At 41.2% G+C, this 18435-nt stretch overlaps 1 protein-coding gene across 6 annotated transcripts in view; it reads right to left on the bottom strand.

Moving 5' to 3' along the window:
- sbm (L-type amino acid transporter sobremesa) overlaps window positions 1-18435 on the bottom strand; it is a 195680-nt gene that overhangs the window by 20785 nt on the left and 156460 nt on the right. For all 6 annotated transcript variants that reach the window (XM_090377501.1, XM_090377498.1, XM_090377503.1 and 3 more), the window contains one exon: window positions 17245-17341. In XM_090377501.1, the coding sequence (XP_090233627.1) occupies window positions 17245-17341 (97 nt within the window). The remainder of the gene's footprint in view (window positions 1-17244; window positions 17342-18435) is intronic.

The following is an 18435-nucleotide window of genomic DNA, read 5'->3' as shown; positions in this document are numbered from 1 at the left end:
AGATTGTTATAAGGCAAGTTGATGTGCGTTCATTAAACTTCAACTTAATCAAGTTGAAGTAATTAAAACTAAAATTAAAGGTTTTAGTTGTAATTACTTTTGATTAATTGTCTACCAATTTATTTTACATAGTTGTTAAGCGTTCTTTTATTTTCCCCCATCCAACCCCATAGCATCTGATGATGGGATTTTGTAAGAATTCTGAAACGTCACCTGAAACGTCACAAGCTATCCATCACCGACCATGTTAACCTCATACATTCGAGGCTGACTTCACTAATCTGGGTCGCCAAGCAACAGCTGCTCCACACCAAAGACCCATACTGATAAAAAGGTATATCGTATCAAATCTATAAGCTACAGTACTATACGCTTCAGAGATATGGGCCTCGGCTGTAAAATCAAACTTTAAAAAAATATTTGGTGGCCAAATTCTGGCTGTTAAAAATGGGCCAAAATTTCTGGGATCACTACTCTTGGCGCATTCCTCCCCCCCCCCCCCCCCCTTTATGTCTAGCCTTCAGCACGGCTACTAGCAGACCATAATCGGCTAGAACTTACCGACCGATTCCTGCCAAAGCAAATGCTGCCCTCACTGCAAGCGATCGACAGTGACCTCCAAGAAGTGGTAAACAACAAAAAATGCAGAAAGAGAATCCTCGCTACCCTAAAAATTAGAACTGCGCTTTTGCCTTCCAATAGTAGTATCACCCGTGTCCACCACAGAAGTGTCCTCAATATGCTAAAAGTCGCTATACATTTGACCCCGGTCGACAACAGTTGCCTAGCTCGTCACTCGGCCACTTAATATCTCATTGCTAATTTATGTGGTTACAGTTCATGTAATCATTTATGTATTTGTATGCATATACATATGGATGTACACTGGTGTTCAAAGAAAGTGCATCACCCCTTAAAATTGTAATTGTTGTCCGAATAACGTAAGTACAGTATATGGCAATATTTCTTACAGATTGCATCAGATAAGATTGACACGCTTAAGTGATGACGTAATATTGCATCAGCTGTTACTTTCAGCTATATAAGCACCCTATACAACAGTTGCAGTCATTTCTTGCTTGTGTCAGGATGGCGAGTTACGTGCATGCAATTGAAGCCACGAAGAAAGAGTGCTATTGTTGCTTTGCGTGAGGAAGGACGTTCTTCCCATTATAGAGTGTCTTTTAATCAGTCGACAGTGAGTAGATTTCTTTCCAAACTCAACAATATTTGTTCTGCTAATAGAAAAAAGGTACCGGGCGCAAATGAATCTATACGCCAAAACAGGACCACGTTTTGAGGCGCTTATGCCTTAAAAACCGTAAAGCTTCTTAGTCTGAGCTGAAAAGGAGGGAACGGGAAGAACGTACAGAAGTGGTAGCAAGTGCAGTAACAGTCAGAAGACGACTCTTCAAAAATGGACTTGTCGTCCTAAGAAGAAGCCCCTCCTCACACAAAAAATAAATGAAAAAGGCCCGATTAATTTGGTGTAAGAAGCATGTCAAATGAAACCACCCCCGAGCAGTGGAAGTCAGCTATTTTCTTGGTGGGAGACAAACGATTCGCCGTAGATTAACGTGGTGAAGAATACCATCCAGACTGTGTAGTGTCTACAGTGAAATTCCCTACCAGCCAAATGACATAGGAGTGCATTTCGTATCACCTGCAGTTCATAAAAGTTTCCGTAAATGTCAATGGATACGTGGCTATATTCGAAAGCAAATTGCAGCCAACCATTAGAGACCATATCAACCTGCCAAGTAACTGCATCTTTCAGGACGACTCCTTGTCATCATGGGCGAAAAGTGTAAGTAGGCAATTCTGCTTCATTTCTGCATTAGAGGTTCGACAGTAATGTGTTTACATTTGTTACAGGTAAAAAAAAAATGGTTGGAAGAACGGTCCATTACAACTGTTAGCTAGCCAGGAAACAGTTCGATCTGAATCCTATAGAGAACTGTTGCCATCGTGTGGAATCTGCAGTTGCCAGAAAGAAACCGAAGACCCTTCGTGAACTTCAGGAAGCCATAATTGGTGTTTGGAACCACGAATCAATTGATTATCTTCAGAAATTGATCTTGTCAATGCCTCGACGGTGTGCTGCTGCTGTCATCAGGGCCAGAGGCAGTTCAACTAAATATTAGTTTGCACCTGGTGAACTTTTCGTTTTGTTTTCCATTTAAAATGATAAACTGAAGCAAATTCTGATAACATTTCAGCCATAATTGTCGTGTTTACCAAAACTGTTGTATAAAGGTTGGAAATGCTCATTTTGGAATATTTGGAGAGCACCTGTCAAATATTACTTAGCTTTGCCATAACTATTAATAAATATCTTTTGTTTATATTTCTATTTGTGATGTTCATTAATGTAATATACCATCGCGAAAACGAGTTAGAAATGTGAAACTTCAGGTGATGCACTTTCTTTGGACACCAGTGTATATTATGTAACATGCATGTATTTCTTATGTCTGCATGGATGTGGATGTAAATATTTATTGTAAACCCCTGGCGTGACGGGATTAATTGTATGTAGCTCGTACTTCAATTAAAGATTCTGTTCTATAAAACTGATGCAAAGTGGCGAATTTACAATTTCTGCCCGCTCGTAAGATTCCCAATGCAGTTCGTAGCGTTTTGGTCAGTGGCCATATTGTAGTTTCGCCACTGAGCAAAACGCCACTAGCTGCATTCACGTCGCTGCTGAATGTTCTCTTCGTAGGATTTAAATAAACACTAATGCACCAATAAATCTCCTAGAATATATTTAATTGGTAATATATTCATCAAAAGGCGTTATTCTCTTCAACCAGCTGTGCTACCTTCTCTTATCAACAGTGGCCTTTCCCAATAATCCTTTCCTACTGGCTTCCAAATTAGTTTAAAAAAAAAAAAAAATGGAATTCTAGGCAGTAGGAAAAGATTTTTGGGAAAGGCCACTGTTGAAAAGAGAAAGTAGTTAGCTGGTTTAAGAGAATAACATCTTTTTATGAAGATATTTTTGGTAATATCTTATTACCTCTATTTTATATATTTCATCAAAATATATAAAATAGACTTCGTAACAATGTATTAAGTCTATTCTAGGAGATTTATTGGTGCATTAGTGTTTATTAAAATTCTACGAAGAGTATTTTCATCAACAACACGAATGTAGTTCGTGGCGATTTGCTCAGTGGCGAAACTACCATAACATCAGTAGGGCGTGCAGTATGTCGTTCAGTAATGGCTCTAGGATCATTGGGCTCACTACCTCGTTGTCAAATTAAAATTGGCACTAGAACAATAAGGCTCAGCACAGAGCTCAAATACTTGGGCGTCATCTTGGATACCCGCTTATCCTTCAAACCGCACCTAAACTACGTAAGAAGAAAAATAAGAAACTGCACTGCCTTAATAAACAGAATTGCCCGAAGAGACTGGGGATTGAAACAGAGAACGATGATGTTTTATTATAAAGCAGCCTTCTTACCAATCGCAACATACGCAGCTGGTGCCTGGTACAAAAAGGCCAGCACAGCTGCAAACCTAAGAATACTTGATTCCATACATAGAATCATGCTACTCACTGCTACTCGCGCCTGCAGCACAGTGAGCACACACGCTCTGCAAGTCATCGCAGGAACCCTCCCCTTAGACCTAGAGGTGGTGAGGAGAGGCATCCTCCATGAGCTCGCTAAAGGCAATGCTTGTACACACCTTGACTTCAACGGAGATCCAGGAAATAACCGCATTGCGGAAAAAAGAAGACTCCAGACCCACTTGCTGCAGGCGTGGCAGGCACGATGGGATGTCTCCATTAAAGGTCGGATAACAAATAAATTCTTTCCAAATATACATAGATTCCAACCTAAATTACCAACCTGGTACGCACCTGGTCTGTTTGTGACGTACCTACTCACAGGACATGGTGCCTTAAACGCCAAACTAACAACTCTGGGAATAATTAATAATTGAAAACCCAAATTGCACTTGTGGCGTTCCAGAAACTTGGTCGCACCTAATGTATGACTGCCACCAATACGACGACATCCGCTGTCAGCTGGTGACAAGACTACAACATTCACCCAAGGATCAGGAGCAATTCATTCTGGATGATAAAGGACCATATATGGCATTCACCGAATTTGGACAGAAACTGTTTAACAGACGCCGAGCCACACTAGCCCAACAAGCAAATAACAACACAACTGGAAACTAAATGGGACAAGCTACTATTCCCACAACAAATTCCATACTTCCAATGAGAATAAAAGGACATGGCCTACAACTCCGCGACCGACTGAACCCTGAATCTGCGAAAGGGCCACATGGACCTGAACCATGCAGCTTCACTGCCATCAAGACTCGTTGGGGACCAAAATCGAGCACCTGACTCTATTCCTTTCCAACCCTACCACGGCGGGGCAGAGACTCCTTGTCTCCCCTTGCTGAACCCCCTTCCCCCTTTCCTCTCTGGTGAGGCATGGGCATGCCTCACTGACCAACTGGGGGCATCTTCTCTATCGCTCCCATATTTCTATCTTTACCCCCCAATCTTCTGTCTCCCCTCCTACTCTATCTATATACAATGCGAACGCCCCACACACTAAATTTAGCAACACTCAAAATAATCTTCGCCCAGTCTCGGCCTATCCATCTATGTAATATCAAACCCCCCAGCGGTGTGTATAGGCATACAATATATGGTGTATGCAGACAAGTGAAATGAGTATATACATGTGCATATACATACATATTATGATTTTTTTTTTTTTTTTTTTTTTAAAGGTCCTAGCCGCCGAAATCTCAGGAAACTAAGCGGCAGGACCTGCCAGAGTAACTAAGTCTACTGGGTTCCTGGTCTGCCTCCACGGGGCGAAGGTGGGGCAACATTGGGCTCCAGCAGGGGCCCAGCGGCTAAATGACCAGATGAACAACGGTACACGACATTACACATGTACAATACCCACACACTTTTAAATCTCTGGCATTCCCAGCAAACTGGTACACCCACAATGAAAGCAACGCGGAGATGGGGGAAACCCCTGGTGCCGCATGACATCAATATACCTTACACCTTACACCTTACCTCGTTGTCACACGTATGTGCAGTTATTATCGGACCCAGAGCAGAAGCGGGAACCATCACTGAAGACTACTTCTTGACGCCATTCTGCATCCCAGGAGTCCCGTGCGTGGCACCATTCCAGACGCTGAGATGGACAGCGATCAGAGGTAATCTACGCAATGGACGGAATGCACGGCAGTCCTCCGTCTGCCAGTCGGCGAGCAACGATTCGAGTCATCTGATGTCACGGCTCGTTGGATTGTAACCAGCATGGTTATAGGTTCAGCGTAAATCTGTCGTCGATTTAGACAATCTTCCCGTTCTGTGTCCTCTGTTGCGTTCTGCGATTTATTTGATGAGTAGTCGTACTTTCCTCAGCTGTGCACTTTGGTGCTGTCAACGTGTTCCACTACACGATAAAGCGATCATCCAGCCTCTTCGTAGGCCGATAATCCGCCCTCCTCTTGAAGTCGTTGATATTGTCGAACGTATCATCCCAGCATTCTCTACAATTTTTTTGTACTTTTAAGTCGGTTCCTGCGAGACAGAAGTGAACTGCGTCACAGAAGCGTTGCTTTAAAGTTCACGATCTCCCTGCTTTGTTTTTATATCATCCGAAGATACCCCTCGTTTGGACCCGTATTTTAATCATTTGTATATCTTGGCGCAACTCGTTCGATTTGCATACACTTTCGATCATTTCTTCTGAGCACAATCAGTCTATTGCTACTCAGACTGGCATTACACTACTCAGACTGCTTACCCCTTTGGGGGATCTTGTGAGTGTCATGTTTGCCTAAGGCAGGATTTCTTTTGCAGGTATCATTAATTCAGGCCACTGATGATAATTTTTTTTTTTGAAAGAAGTGATATTAAAGGCCTGCCTACTCGTGGCACAGGGACGGGAACCAGAAAGTGACTCACGTGGTGTTTGTTGCTTCCTGGTCACTAAGTGGCCGGTCAACAATATATCAAAGCAACCTAGACTTTCTTCACATAAATCTGCGCTGATCACATGATTGGCTTTACAGTGAATGACAATCTATGGTAGCAAAGAATGCGGAGTTGAACTTGAGAAGTGATATTAAAGGCCTGCCGTTATGAAGACCGACCACGCACGTGAGACGATGCTATGGGCGATACCGAACTCTGCAGCCACACTCCTTCCCAATTATTCGACCCCAAGAGGGAACGACACCAGATCCCGCTGTCTGGTGTCGTTCCCTCTTGGCCTGTAGGAACATATAGCGGTCATCATTGGGCGTTATTTTTCCTGAACGACCACCACTGGTCCTTCGAACAGCTGTACCTGTCGTTATGAAGACCGACCACGCACGTGAGACGATGCTATGGGCGATACCGAACTCTGCAGCCACACTCCTTGCAATTCGACCGTCCTCGAGCTTCCCAATTATTCGACCCCGGGTAAAGTCATGTAGATCTTGTCTACTGGCCATTTCGTTGTCTGCAGCACTGTATGAAACCGTATGAACATGTGTAACAATCATGTTCACCATTCGGTAATTTGCACATAACTGCTGAACTGCTGCTTTTATCTGTTTATGTGAGCCCTCTCATCACGATTCAAATTTTTGCATGTGCACCAGCTTTCTACTGAACGGCCACAGTTATGCAAATCGCCGCAGGCTGTTTTGTTTGATTTTGTGGTTGTAACCTTGAGAAATAGTGTTGGTCTTTAAGTTTTGTACACCAGTGTATTTTGTATTCCTTTGTTGTTGAAAAGTTGGATGCATTTTAATTGGATAATCCGTTATAAATTAATCTGGAGTACGATTTAAAGAATTAAAGATGGATAATTATAACCAGTAAAGATTTCAGGCCCATCGCAATGGGATGCTCTCTGCAAAAAATATTTGAGAAAGCAATCCTGAACACCGTCAATCAGCACTGCTTTGGAGACAGGCCACGATACTTGTATTCTGTGCTTCCTAGAAAGTCGACTATTACAAACTTAATGGAGACTCTACTATGGATACAGCTAGCATTAAATAATAAACAGCAGCTGGACATCGTTTTCCTGGATGTAGCAGCAGCCTTCGACAACGTCTCTATCCCAGCTATGACAGTAATCCTCAAGGAGTATTTCCTCATTTCAGGAAGCACTTTAAGAGTTCTGACTACCACCCTTTAAGAAAGACATTATCACAATAAACGGGAAACAAACAGCAACTTACTGTATCTCCAGGGGAGTACCCCAAGGGGGCGTATTGTCCGCCACCTTTTTTTTTTTTTTTTTTTTATGAGAACCCCAAACACGAGAGGTATTAGAACCTATAGTACTTGGTACCGTGCTTGGGTTGGAGGTTGAAAAGACGAAAGAAGATATTTGTTGACATTGGACTTGAACTTCTGTAGATTGTAATTTTCAGGAAATACGCATGAAGGAAGGTTGTTCCAGAAAAGGGCAGTTGAATGAATAAATGAGGAAGATGAAAAGTTGGTTCTGTGGGTTTGAAGCTGGACAGTAAATGGATGTTGACTGGTGGCGGCACGTGTTCGGACTGTTTTGAAAGAGAGAGCGGGAATTATAGAAGCCAATTCAGAAGAACAGTGCCCATGGAAGTATCTGTAGAAGAGGCATGCAGCAGAAACAGTACGTCTATGAGAAAGCGAGTGGAGAGACTCTGTTAGAGATGAATCATTAATTAACCTAACTGCCCTCTTCTGAATGGAATCAAGAAGCCTGAGAGAGGTTTTGGGGGCACCACCCCAGATGTGGGAACAATATTCCATGGCAGGGCGGATTTGCGATTTATACAGAGTGAGCAGCTGTTTGGAAGAAAAGTAACGCCGAGAGCGAAAGAGAAAACCAAGTTTTTTAGATGCAGAGGAAGCAATATTTGTAATGTGCTTGTGCCAAGAGAGATTAGAAGTCAGGGTAATCCCCAAAAGAGATATGTCATTTTGCCTAGAAATCGAAGTGTCACTAAAGATAAGCATAGGAGCAGAAGAATCCTTTTTGCGAGATATAAGACAAGACTGAGTTTTAGAAGGGTTGAAATCAACTAAGTTGTCTTTGCCCCACTGGACAATTACCTGAAGATCGGCATTTAAGGAATTGGCAGCAGATTTTCGAAAACTTGAAGCTGATTGAGCAGGACAAGGTTTCTCAAAATGGAAAGTGGAATGCAATGTGCTATCATCGGCAAAACTATGGATAGGATTTCCAGTCAATGGAAGAAGGTCATTGATATACAAGAGGAAAAGAGTGGGGGAAAGAACTGAACCTTGGGGGACACCGGCATTAGTGGAGAAGTTAGAAGACAGAGAGCCATCTACCATCACCCTCAGTGAGCAATCAGAGAGAAAACTGGATAACCAATTACTAAAAACAGTTGGCAAACCATAAGATGGAAGCTTGTTTAGAAGACCTTTATGCCAGACACGATCAAAAGCCTTTGAGATGTCAAGAGCAACTACTTGTGTTTCACCGAACCTTTCCATTGAATTAGTCCACAAATGGGTAACATAAGCCAGAATATCACCAGTGGATCGACACTGACTGAATCCATACTGGCGATCGTTGATCAGACGGAACGTTTCTAGGTAGTTTAAGAGTTGGCGGTTAATTGATTTCTCCATTACTTTAGAAAGAGTAGAAGTAATTGCAATGGGACGATAATTGGATGGGAGGGATTTGTCACCCTTTTTAGGAACTGGCTGGATATGAGCAAATTTCCAAGCAGAAGGAAAAACACCTTTGGAATAAGAAAGTGAAAAAAGGCGGCAAAGAATAGGAGTAAGTTCAGGAGCACAGGTTTTGAGAACAAGTGGAGAAATATCATCAAGACCTGGAGCTTTCTTAGCATCGAGATTCATCAAAATCCTTCTGATATCCTTTTAGCATTAGCATTAGCATTAGTAGAGGCATTTGATGCAAGAAAGCAAGCTTATGCAGCATCAGTCAAAAAAAAAAAAAAAAAAAAAAAAAAAAAGTAACATAAATAAATAAAAATAACCACTTCCACTTCACCCCTCTGTTCGTTCGAAATACCTGTCCAGCTGAGCCTTAAACTTATTTAGGCTATCAACTTCCACGACAAGGGATGGAAGTCTGTTCCACCCACCAACCACCCGCTGGCTAAAGGCAAATTTCCGCACATCTATCCTACATCTGTCTTTCCTCAATTTGAATTTATGCCCTCTCAGGTGATTTTTCTGAGCTAGAGGAAGAATCCCATCAGCATTGAGCATGCTCAAACCATTCAAGGCTTTGTACACCTCTATCAGATCACCCCGCTGGTGCCTAGTTTCCAGACACTGTAATTTGCAAAACTTAAGCCTTTCTTCGTAAGAGAACCCCTTTGTCCCATTCACCAATCTAGTTGCCCTTCTCTGTACTCGTTCCAGCAGCTCTACATCCTTCCTGAAATGAGGCCTCCAGGCCTGTATACAGTACTCTAGGTGTGGCCTGACCATTGCCTTATACAAGGGAATAATCACCTCCTTATCCCTGCTAGAAAAATTTCTATATATCATTGACAATACACCATGAGCTACTCTTGCAGCTCGTCTGCACTGCTCAGAGAACTTCATATCTGCCTGCACCACCACCCCCAGGTCCCTTTCATTCTCTACCACTGTCAGTGTAGTACCACAGAGTTGATACGTTGCTCTGGGGTTGCTGTTTCCCATATGTAGTACTTTACATTTGTCAATGTTAAACTTCATTTGCCACCTCGAAGCCCATCTGCTCAACCTTTCCAAATCCTGTTGCAGCAGCATAGTGTCAGTAGTGTCCTTGACAACCCTGCCAACCTTTGTATCGTCTGCAAACTTGGACATTAAGCCTGATATACCATCATCAATATCATTTATAAATACAGAAAACAATAAAGGCCCCAATACTGAACCCTGAGGGACTCCACTAATAACATTAGTCCACGATGAGCAGTGTCCATTGATTACCACTCTCTGTCTTCTCCCCCTCAACCACCCCTTTATCCATAGCAGCAACTTGCCTCCAATGCCACACTGCTCCAATTTGTGCAGCAGTCTTCCATGTGCAACAGTATCAAAAGCCTTTCTAAGATCCAAGTATATAATATCAAAGTTATTCCCTGCATCCAGTTCTTTTGTGACTGCATCATAGTATCCAATCAAATTGGTCAGGCAAGACTTCCCCTTAACAAAACCATGCTGTGTCCTAGCTATAACTGAAGTCTTGTCTAGATGATCCTGCAGTGCTTCTTTCAACAGTGCCTCCATTAATTTTCCGGGAACAGAAGTTAAACTCACAGGTCTATAATTACTTGTGTCAGCCTTTGATCCCCCTTTGTGAATTGGGGTCACATTTGCACATCTCCAGTCAATGGGTACCTCCCCTGAGTCCAAGGAAGCTCTCATAATTATGGCTAAGGGTTTGCTTACCTCCTTTGCTGCCTCCTTTAATATAACTGGATAGATACCATCCACCCCAGGTGCCTTTCTTGTGTTTATCTTCAACAATTTCTCCTCCACTTTGCTCTCAGTTATTACAAGATTCTCTAGCTTACTGCTAGAGTTGAATACACCTCTGGCATTCCCCTCGCTGAATAACTCCTCATGTGTGAATGTCGATGCAAAATATTCATTTAGTTTGTTAGCTACCCGAGCAGGGTCATCAACAGTTGACCCATCGATCTCAAGTGGACCAATCTGATTCATCCCCTTCCTTCTAGAGTTTACATAAGTAAAGAACTCTTTGCTGTTTTTCTTCGCATCCCTTGCCAAGGATCTCTCGTAATCTGCCTTCGCCTGCCTAACCTCCTTTGTAACTTGGTTACAGATCAACTTGTATCTATCATAGGCATCCGTGTCACGTGTTAATTTGTATGTATCCCATGCATTTTTCTTCTCTGCCATATGCCTCATTAGTTCATCTGACAACCATTTAGGCCTAAACCTTGAACAATATTTCTTAGTTGGTATGTAAAGCCTAGTAGCTTCCACGATAAGTTCTTTGAATGCTTCCCATTTTGAATTTGCTGTTGGCAATATCATCAGTTGATCCCACTGTATAGAATTTAAATACTGTCTCAGTCCATTGTAGTCGCCTTTACGAAAGCAATACCCCTTCCCTTTACCCCTAATGGTAGTTACCTCTTTGAGTAACTCCCACTTCAGCACACTGTGATCACTGCCACCAAGTGGTTCATTTATCTGCAGATTCTGAATGCATGAAGAATCACTACTGATAATCAAATCAAGAGTATTACTCCCTCTAGTTGCCTCCCGAACATGCTGATGTAGAAAACAATCATCCAATAAATCCACAAAAGCCTTGCTACTGTGTGAGTGACCAGCCCCCAAATTCCAGTCAATATCTGGGAAATTAAAATCCCCCATTATAAGACTCTCTGATTTACTGGCCCACTCTATTTCTCCGAACAGTTTCTTATTATACTCATCAGAGTCATTAGGCCTATAGCACACTCCTACTCTCAATTTTGATCTCCCAATGCTTATGTCACACCAAACTGACTCGACACTGCACTGTCCAGCGATGTCGACTGGCTTCACTTCCTTGGATTTTATGTGTTTCTTAATTAATAGCATAACCCCTCCTCCCTTCCTATCCTGTCTATCCTTTCTGTACACATTGTACTCCCCAAATTCCAGTTCTGCATTTCTTATATCTGTGTGACACCACGTCTCTGAAATCCCCACAATATCTGCCTTTGATGTTTTGAGCAATACCTCAAATTCATCAAATTTATTTACTAAACTCCTAGCATTGGTGTACACACAAGTATACATGCACCTGTTCTTTTTCTTAGCTACCCTAACACAACCCATGTGTTTACTTGTACCCCAATGATTCCCAGCAGTCTCTGAAATATCCTGCATCTTATTTTCCAGGCTGCGGCTCATTCCAATAGAAGCAGTGCAAGAATCACTTTCACCTCTGCCAGTGGCTACTGTTAATCTATTAGTCCTTGTATCCCCCCAATCTAGCAGTTTTCCGACCCACCTAACATTGCCTCGATAGCATCAGCAAACATTCTTGCACCCTTTCTATTTAAGTGTATCCCATCCCTGTAGAAGCAGTCTCTCCTGTTAACAAGTACAGACCAGGCTGAAAAAAATTCTACCCCTTGAGCCCTGCACAATCTTTCCAGGGCCGAATTGATTGACAGGGCTCTCATCATATACTCCCTCCTATCGTGTCTGGGCAGAATTGCAGACACTTTCAATTTCAACCCTAATTCACGGCTTTTTTTCATCAGTGACCTGTACTTGTCAAGTAATTCCGCCGGTCTCCTACTCTTAATGTCATTAGTGCCAACGTGTACAACTATATCACCTTTTGTGCCCTTAAAAGATGATATCCGCTCTACAACGTCATCAACCTTTGCCCCTGGCAGACATACCCTGGTCCTATTCCACCTATCCTTTTTACAAAGCATGTTTCCCGTTTCCCTGACAATAGAGTCACCAACAACTACTAGTTCCTTTGGGACCAGCGCATTCTGCCTTGGGGGTTGCCGCTGTGTTCCGCGATGACCAAGTGCAAGCTCTGGCATTGGTGTGGGCAGCTGAGAGCTTGATGGGCCCCTCACTTGTAATCCTTCGAGGGCATCCACCCTATCCTTCAAGCTCTCATATAGGCCCATAACAACGCTGAGTTGTCGCCTTATCTCCTTACACTCCTTGCATCGCACACACACAAAGACATCCCCCATGGCAGTATCATGTCCCATACTTGACTGCTCCGCAAACATCAAGCAAATAGTGCATCTTACAAGGCTGTGATTCAGAGGACAACTGCCCCCCTCAGTTCTCCCCTGGGCCACAGCATTCCCATTAGCTTGAGCCCTTTGCTTTGCTGCTCTGGTTTGAGTCATGATTTAGATTTACTTTCAATAAAATTTCAATTTCTGTACAAAATTTAAATCCTAAACCGGGTTGCCGAACACAGTTATAACGCTATATTTATGTTTCAGTAACGAGTGTTATCTACGGAATATTTACGTTTCAGTAACGAGTGTTATCTGCGAAATCCCTTTATATAACTTTCGTATCAAGTTATGTATTAATTATTTGTTTTTACTAATTATTTATGTTACGTAACCTAAGTGGTTATATGTATAATTAATTATGTTAAATAAAATTAATTATATTACGTTTGTAATCTAAGTCGTTATATGTATTTATTTAAACGTACAATTTAACTGCTAACGAAGTTCAACTAACGCTATCTAGTACGGTATATCGTATCACAAAGGCGGGAAAATTACGAACGGTTAGCGGAGTTGAAACACGTGGAAACCTTTACCGATACTTTTATGCAATTACAAGGCCGAGTAAAGAATAAATACACCAAATTAATCAGAAAATCACAAAATAATGTTATACTACTAAATTTAAATCAAAAGTTTTAGAAAAACAATAATTTCAAATCAATAATTAACAAAAATCCACTTAGCGGCTTTGAAAACGACCGTCTCTAGTAGCCTCGTCAGCAGACTTGTCGGAAGACTTTTGACGGAAGACCACAGAAGGCATTGAATGGAGCGTGTTAGGAATGGTGGGAGGTGTTTTACCAAGATCATTAATACATGAGCTGGAAGAAAAATGGGATGCTAACAGGTCAGCTTTATCCTTGGCTGAAGTGACAACAGAACCATCTGGTTTGGACAGAGGTGGGAGCAGAGATGGGCAAAAGTTGCGGCCAATAGCTTTGGCAAGAGACCAGAATGCTCGGCTACCATTAGGGCAAGAAGCAAGTTTTCTACTCTTAGCCTGTTCAAACTCTAGTTTGGACTGATTAATAACTGCTTTACAATTGTTGCGAGCTTTGGTGTAGGCAGAAAATGAAACTGAAGAATTAGAAACAAGCCAATTACGATATGCAACATTCTTCTCTTGGACAGCCTTAGCACATTTGTTGGAGAACCAAGGTTTAGATAAAGGACGAGATTTTAAAGTGGAGTGTGGGATAAAGGATTCCATTCCTGCAAGAATAATTTCACTGACACGATCTGAGCAAACGTTGACATCAGAAGTTTTGAAACAGTAATCAGACCAAGGAAAAGAAGAAAAGAAGTCTCGCAGGTCATCCCATTTTGCATTCTTGTAATGCCAAACAATACGAGGTTGGGAATAGCCATGAGATAAAGGTTCCATTGGAGAAGAGACAATCACCAAGTTGTGATCTGAAGTGCCTAAAGGACCTCTCACTTCGACCGTGTACTTAGAAGGGTTGTTTGTGAGAAAAAGATCAAGCGTATTGGCTGTATGATTAGGATTGTCCGGTATTCTTGTAGGTAAATGAACAATCTGTGCTAGGTCGTTAGTAATTGCAAAAGCCTCAGCATCTCGACCTGCTGGGTCGGTGTAACTAGAAAACGGAAGCCAGCTGGAGTTGTGAACGTTAAAATCACCAAGGAAAATTACCTCACTGTTAGGAAAGTTGGACTGGAGAAAGTCAAGTTGCAAAGAGAGGAAGTCAAAGAGCTCCAAGTGATTAGTGGAGTTGGGAGAACGGTAGAGACAACAGATGAATTTGACACAATGAGGTAGAGAGATTTTAAGCCAGAGAAGATCAAAGAGAGGAGATTCTAAATTTCCAAGTCTCTGACAGGGAATATCAGAACGGACATATGCATAAGTACCACCTTTGAGGCGAAAGGAATCATACAGCAAATAATTTGGACATCTGAGATGAGCAGTAGTTGAATCAACTGATAACTGAGATTCAGTCAGAAAAAGTACATGGGGTTTGGAAGACTGCAAGTGGAAATGGACATCGTTGAGATTGGAATTGAGACCACGTATATTTGTGAAATGAATTAGGAAGTCCTTGGGAGGTTTAGGTCTTTTCGCAGATAAGCTTGCTCTATTATTTTGACAATTCATGGTGTATTCAATAGTAAGAAAAAGTGGGTGTGACATGCTGTATGAAGTAATGAAATTTTTGGATATGGCGTACATGTGGTAAGAATATACCCAGATCCTTGACATAACGTGGCCTCGACAATGCTCCCCGCATACACACTACTCGGACTCCCTCCAGTCACTACCTGGCAGAGTAGAGGTAGCAAGATTATACACTAGCTGATCCGGAAGCCTCCTAGAGAGTTACCAATAGGTTCGGTCCGGTGTACTAACTAGCGGCCGGCCTGCGAAAACCGTTTTAGAGCTGTACCCTCGAAATGTAAGGAAGATTGGATCTTGCCTGGATGTTCATCATAACCTCAAAAGTCATCAATCATACTGCTTGATGGAAGAGATGGGGAAGGGTTGACCGGAACTTAGCTGTAGAGACTAAACATGGGTTCCACCACTTCAAGCCTCCAATAAGCAAAGTGGTGGTATTTCACCGGTTGATGAGAGTCATCTACCACCTAGTACTGCCTGGTAACATAGAGGGGCGGCGTTCCTCCATGTGGTGTGGGCGGCACACCTCGACCCCTGCTTACGTTGGTACATACCTGGGTGGTCACCCACCATGTACTTGTGCATGGAGGTTATACCCAGGAATACTAACAGTCCCACCATCGTGAAGGTGCAAGCAGAGGATTTGGCTGTCATAGACCGTCCGGACTTCGCCGAAATTGGGTCCACTTGACTTAAGTGTCACCCAGAATATCAGTTCCATCAGCGTTTTAGACTCCCAGGTAGCAAGAACAGCTTGTCTGGCATATCTGAGAGAATGTCTGTGACAACCTCAAGGACCAACCTCAAGGACTCAAGGACCTTCGCAATAGCACTAGCCCCATTTTTAGCTCAAAACTGTGAACAATTCATTACATATGCAGACGATTTGAAATTTTTTGTTATCTCTAAAGAATAAGAAACTGCACTTCGTCTATCCGAGGAAGCAAACAAGACAATCAGGAAGCTAGAAGAATATCTACATTACATTAGCCTGAAACTTAATGAAAAGAAAACTGCCCAAATGACCTTCGCCAACAAAAAGAAGAAAAACGAAATTACGATCTTTATGAACAATACCAGAGTCCAAAAATCCCCCGGACATGTCGACCTTGGCCTTAAGTGGGATGGAAAATTAAACTTCATACCTCGCTTCAAACACATTAGAAAAAAGACATACGCAGCACTCTGGAGCAGTAGACAAGAACTCACCGGTCTTCGAAGCCCTCATGATTCAATAGATCCTTAAATGCGTTACGCCGATTCCGTTGTACGCATCGACTATCTGGTCATCGGCCCCCGAGAACAACATCAAGGCCTTCTTAGGAGTAGAATACTGACTCCTGAGATGGAGTAAATAAGATCGCCGGGAAACCGTTTACCATTTAAAGAGCGGTCTTGTTTTCCAATCTTGACATCACACCCTGGAAGTATATCATCATAACCAGAAACATCCTAACTCTGGCAAAGCTACTAACGGAGAGAATAGATGCGCCGAAAGTGGGAAACGTGATCACTCGCCGTCGGATGATACGACCGAGAATAAACAGGGAAGAACCAAGTCTCAAGTGCGAATTGAGTCAGTTGGACTCTCTGGGTAGATTCTTCCCAGCAAATACTGTGAATTATTTTAATAATTTAAATATAGATCCAGAGAAACTATGTACAGACAAAATGTATAGGATAGAAATAGGATAGAATTCCAATTAATACTTACATTTATTATATGTGTACCAGCAGGTACAAATATAATAAGAACACTAATTTAATAATTTATATAATAATATTTAGCTTTTAGTAATTAACTAAAACTACTTAGTAATTAATTTATTAACCACATGCTCTGTGTTTTTTCATCTCCAAATTTTGTAAATAAGTTCATGTAAATATGCATGTAAATATTGAAATAATGTAACCACACCATCTAGCTACATGTTGTTTATGGGTGTCTCGAAAGAGAAATAAACAGATAATAATAATAACAAAGTGCTCTTGGAATTTTTTCTTTTTGTTTTCACCATTCTCCGCTATATGATTTGAAGTGATTCAATGGAGCATGTCTCTGTCATTCCTGATGCACCCTGAGATTAACTAATTATATTGTCAAAATAAAAATAAAAAAGTTCCTTGTGCATCATCAATTATGTTTCTCGTAAAGTTGCTGATAACGTTCTCTGGGAATTTCATATAACAACAGGGCGTTTTAGGTGTCATTTTAATAAATAAGTACCCGCACTCAAAGTAAGGCATTCTTGTATTTTTAAAAGAAATGGATTATAAAAAAATGAGGACAAACTCATTCCAATACTTACATTAAATATTAAAGCTGGAGATGGAGTGAATCTTCGTATGTGGAGATACGACAAAATGTCCACCAGGTGGCCTTCTCTCGCAGCAACGTATGCCAATCTACAAAACAGAAAATGTAAGTGAGCTCGCCGTGTGACATTTTGTGCTTTCCTTTTGGATTTTTAACGGTTAAAAGTTGAGCTGTGAACCTTAACAGGGCTTAATGTTTTAGCATAGTTCATTTTCTCAGGTAGCTTATCTCTCACTCGCTTTTTTTTACTTTCTTTCTAATGCTATATAATTTGAAGTGCTTGAATACTATACGATACATAAGAAACAAATGTGTTTTGTATAAGATGAATTATCGTTTCATTTGATCTGTTTTAAAAATTAAAATTGGTTTAATTAAAGTTGAATAAAGTGTACATATGTAAGAAATTTTCATAATGTAATTATTTTTAGCTAATCTTTATACACACCAGCACAAGTATTAAAAATCTATTAAACAATTAATGCTATTAACCATTTAGTAGAACGACACCTAGCGTATGTTGTTTGTAGCTGGAAAAATGAGTGGAATGTAGGTTTGTCTTTTATTTTCTCTTCAGTCGAAAAAGTCTTTAATTCGATTGAGAAATTTAGCCATGTTCAGCAATTGTAAATAATATTTTAATTTTTTAACTTTCAGTTTATACAAGCTGAAGGAATTCCAATTAAGCTTGCAAAATTGCTTGATGTCACTTCGCCAAGTTCTGTTTAAAATATAAACTCTTAGGACTGTCGAAAGTCATTCTTTTTGAATAGAAATAGATTTGAATCGCTTTTACCTAGTAGGGGTCATTCACAGTTTACATAATGCAAGGGAGGAGAAGAGGGGGGTTCTGATAAAGTGCTGCGATGCGTACTGGTAGAAGTTCATGAATACGGAACAGGTTTATAATAATAACAAAAAAAAAAAGTTGTTAAGTAGTGGAATATTTTGTTATGCAAATAAGCCGGTATTGTTGTTTGGGATATTCAAAAAGTTAATCGCTAACCAGCTTCCCCCCCCCCCCATTACTATAGAAAGTAAAAAAAAAAAAAAAGAAGAAGAAAGTGTTTAATACCGGTTGAAATTTTTGAGGGGAAGATATAAGCTTTTATCTTTCCCGTGATGCATCCATTTATGTTTATCGCGTATAACCTTAGGGGATGTCTCTTCTCAAAGTCAGCAG

This window comes from Mastigoproctus giganteus, chromosome 7 (genome assembly GCF_048544385.1).
Source record: "Mastigoproctus giganteus isolate SK-2022 chromosome 7, ASM4854438v1, whole genome shotgun sequence".
NCBI classification, from domain to species: domain Eukaryota; kingdom Metazoa; phylum Arthropoda; class Arachnida; order Uropygi; family Thelyphonidae; genus Mastigoproctus; species Mastigoproctus giganteus.
Note: the sequence above shows the minus strand (reverse complement) of the source record. Positions and strands in the feature narration are given on the sequence as shown.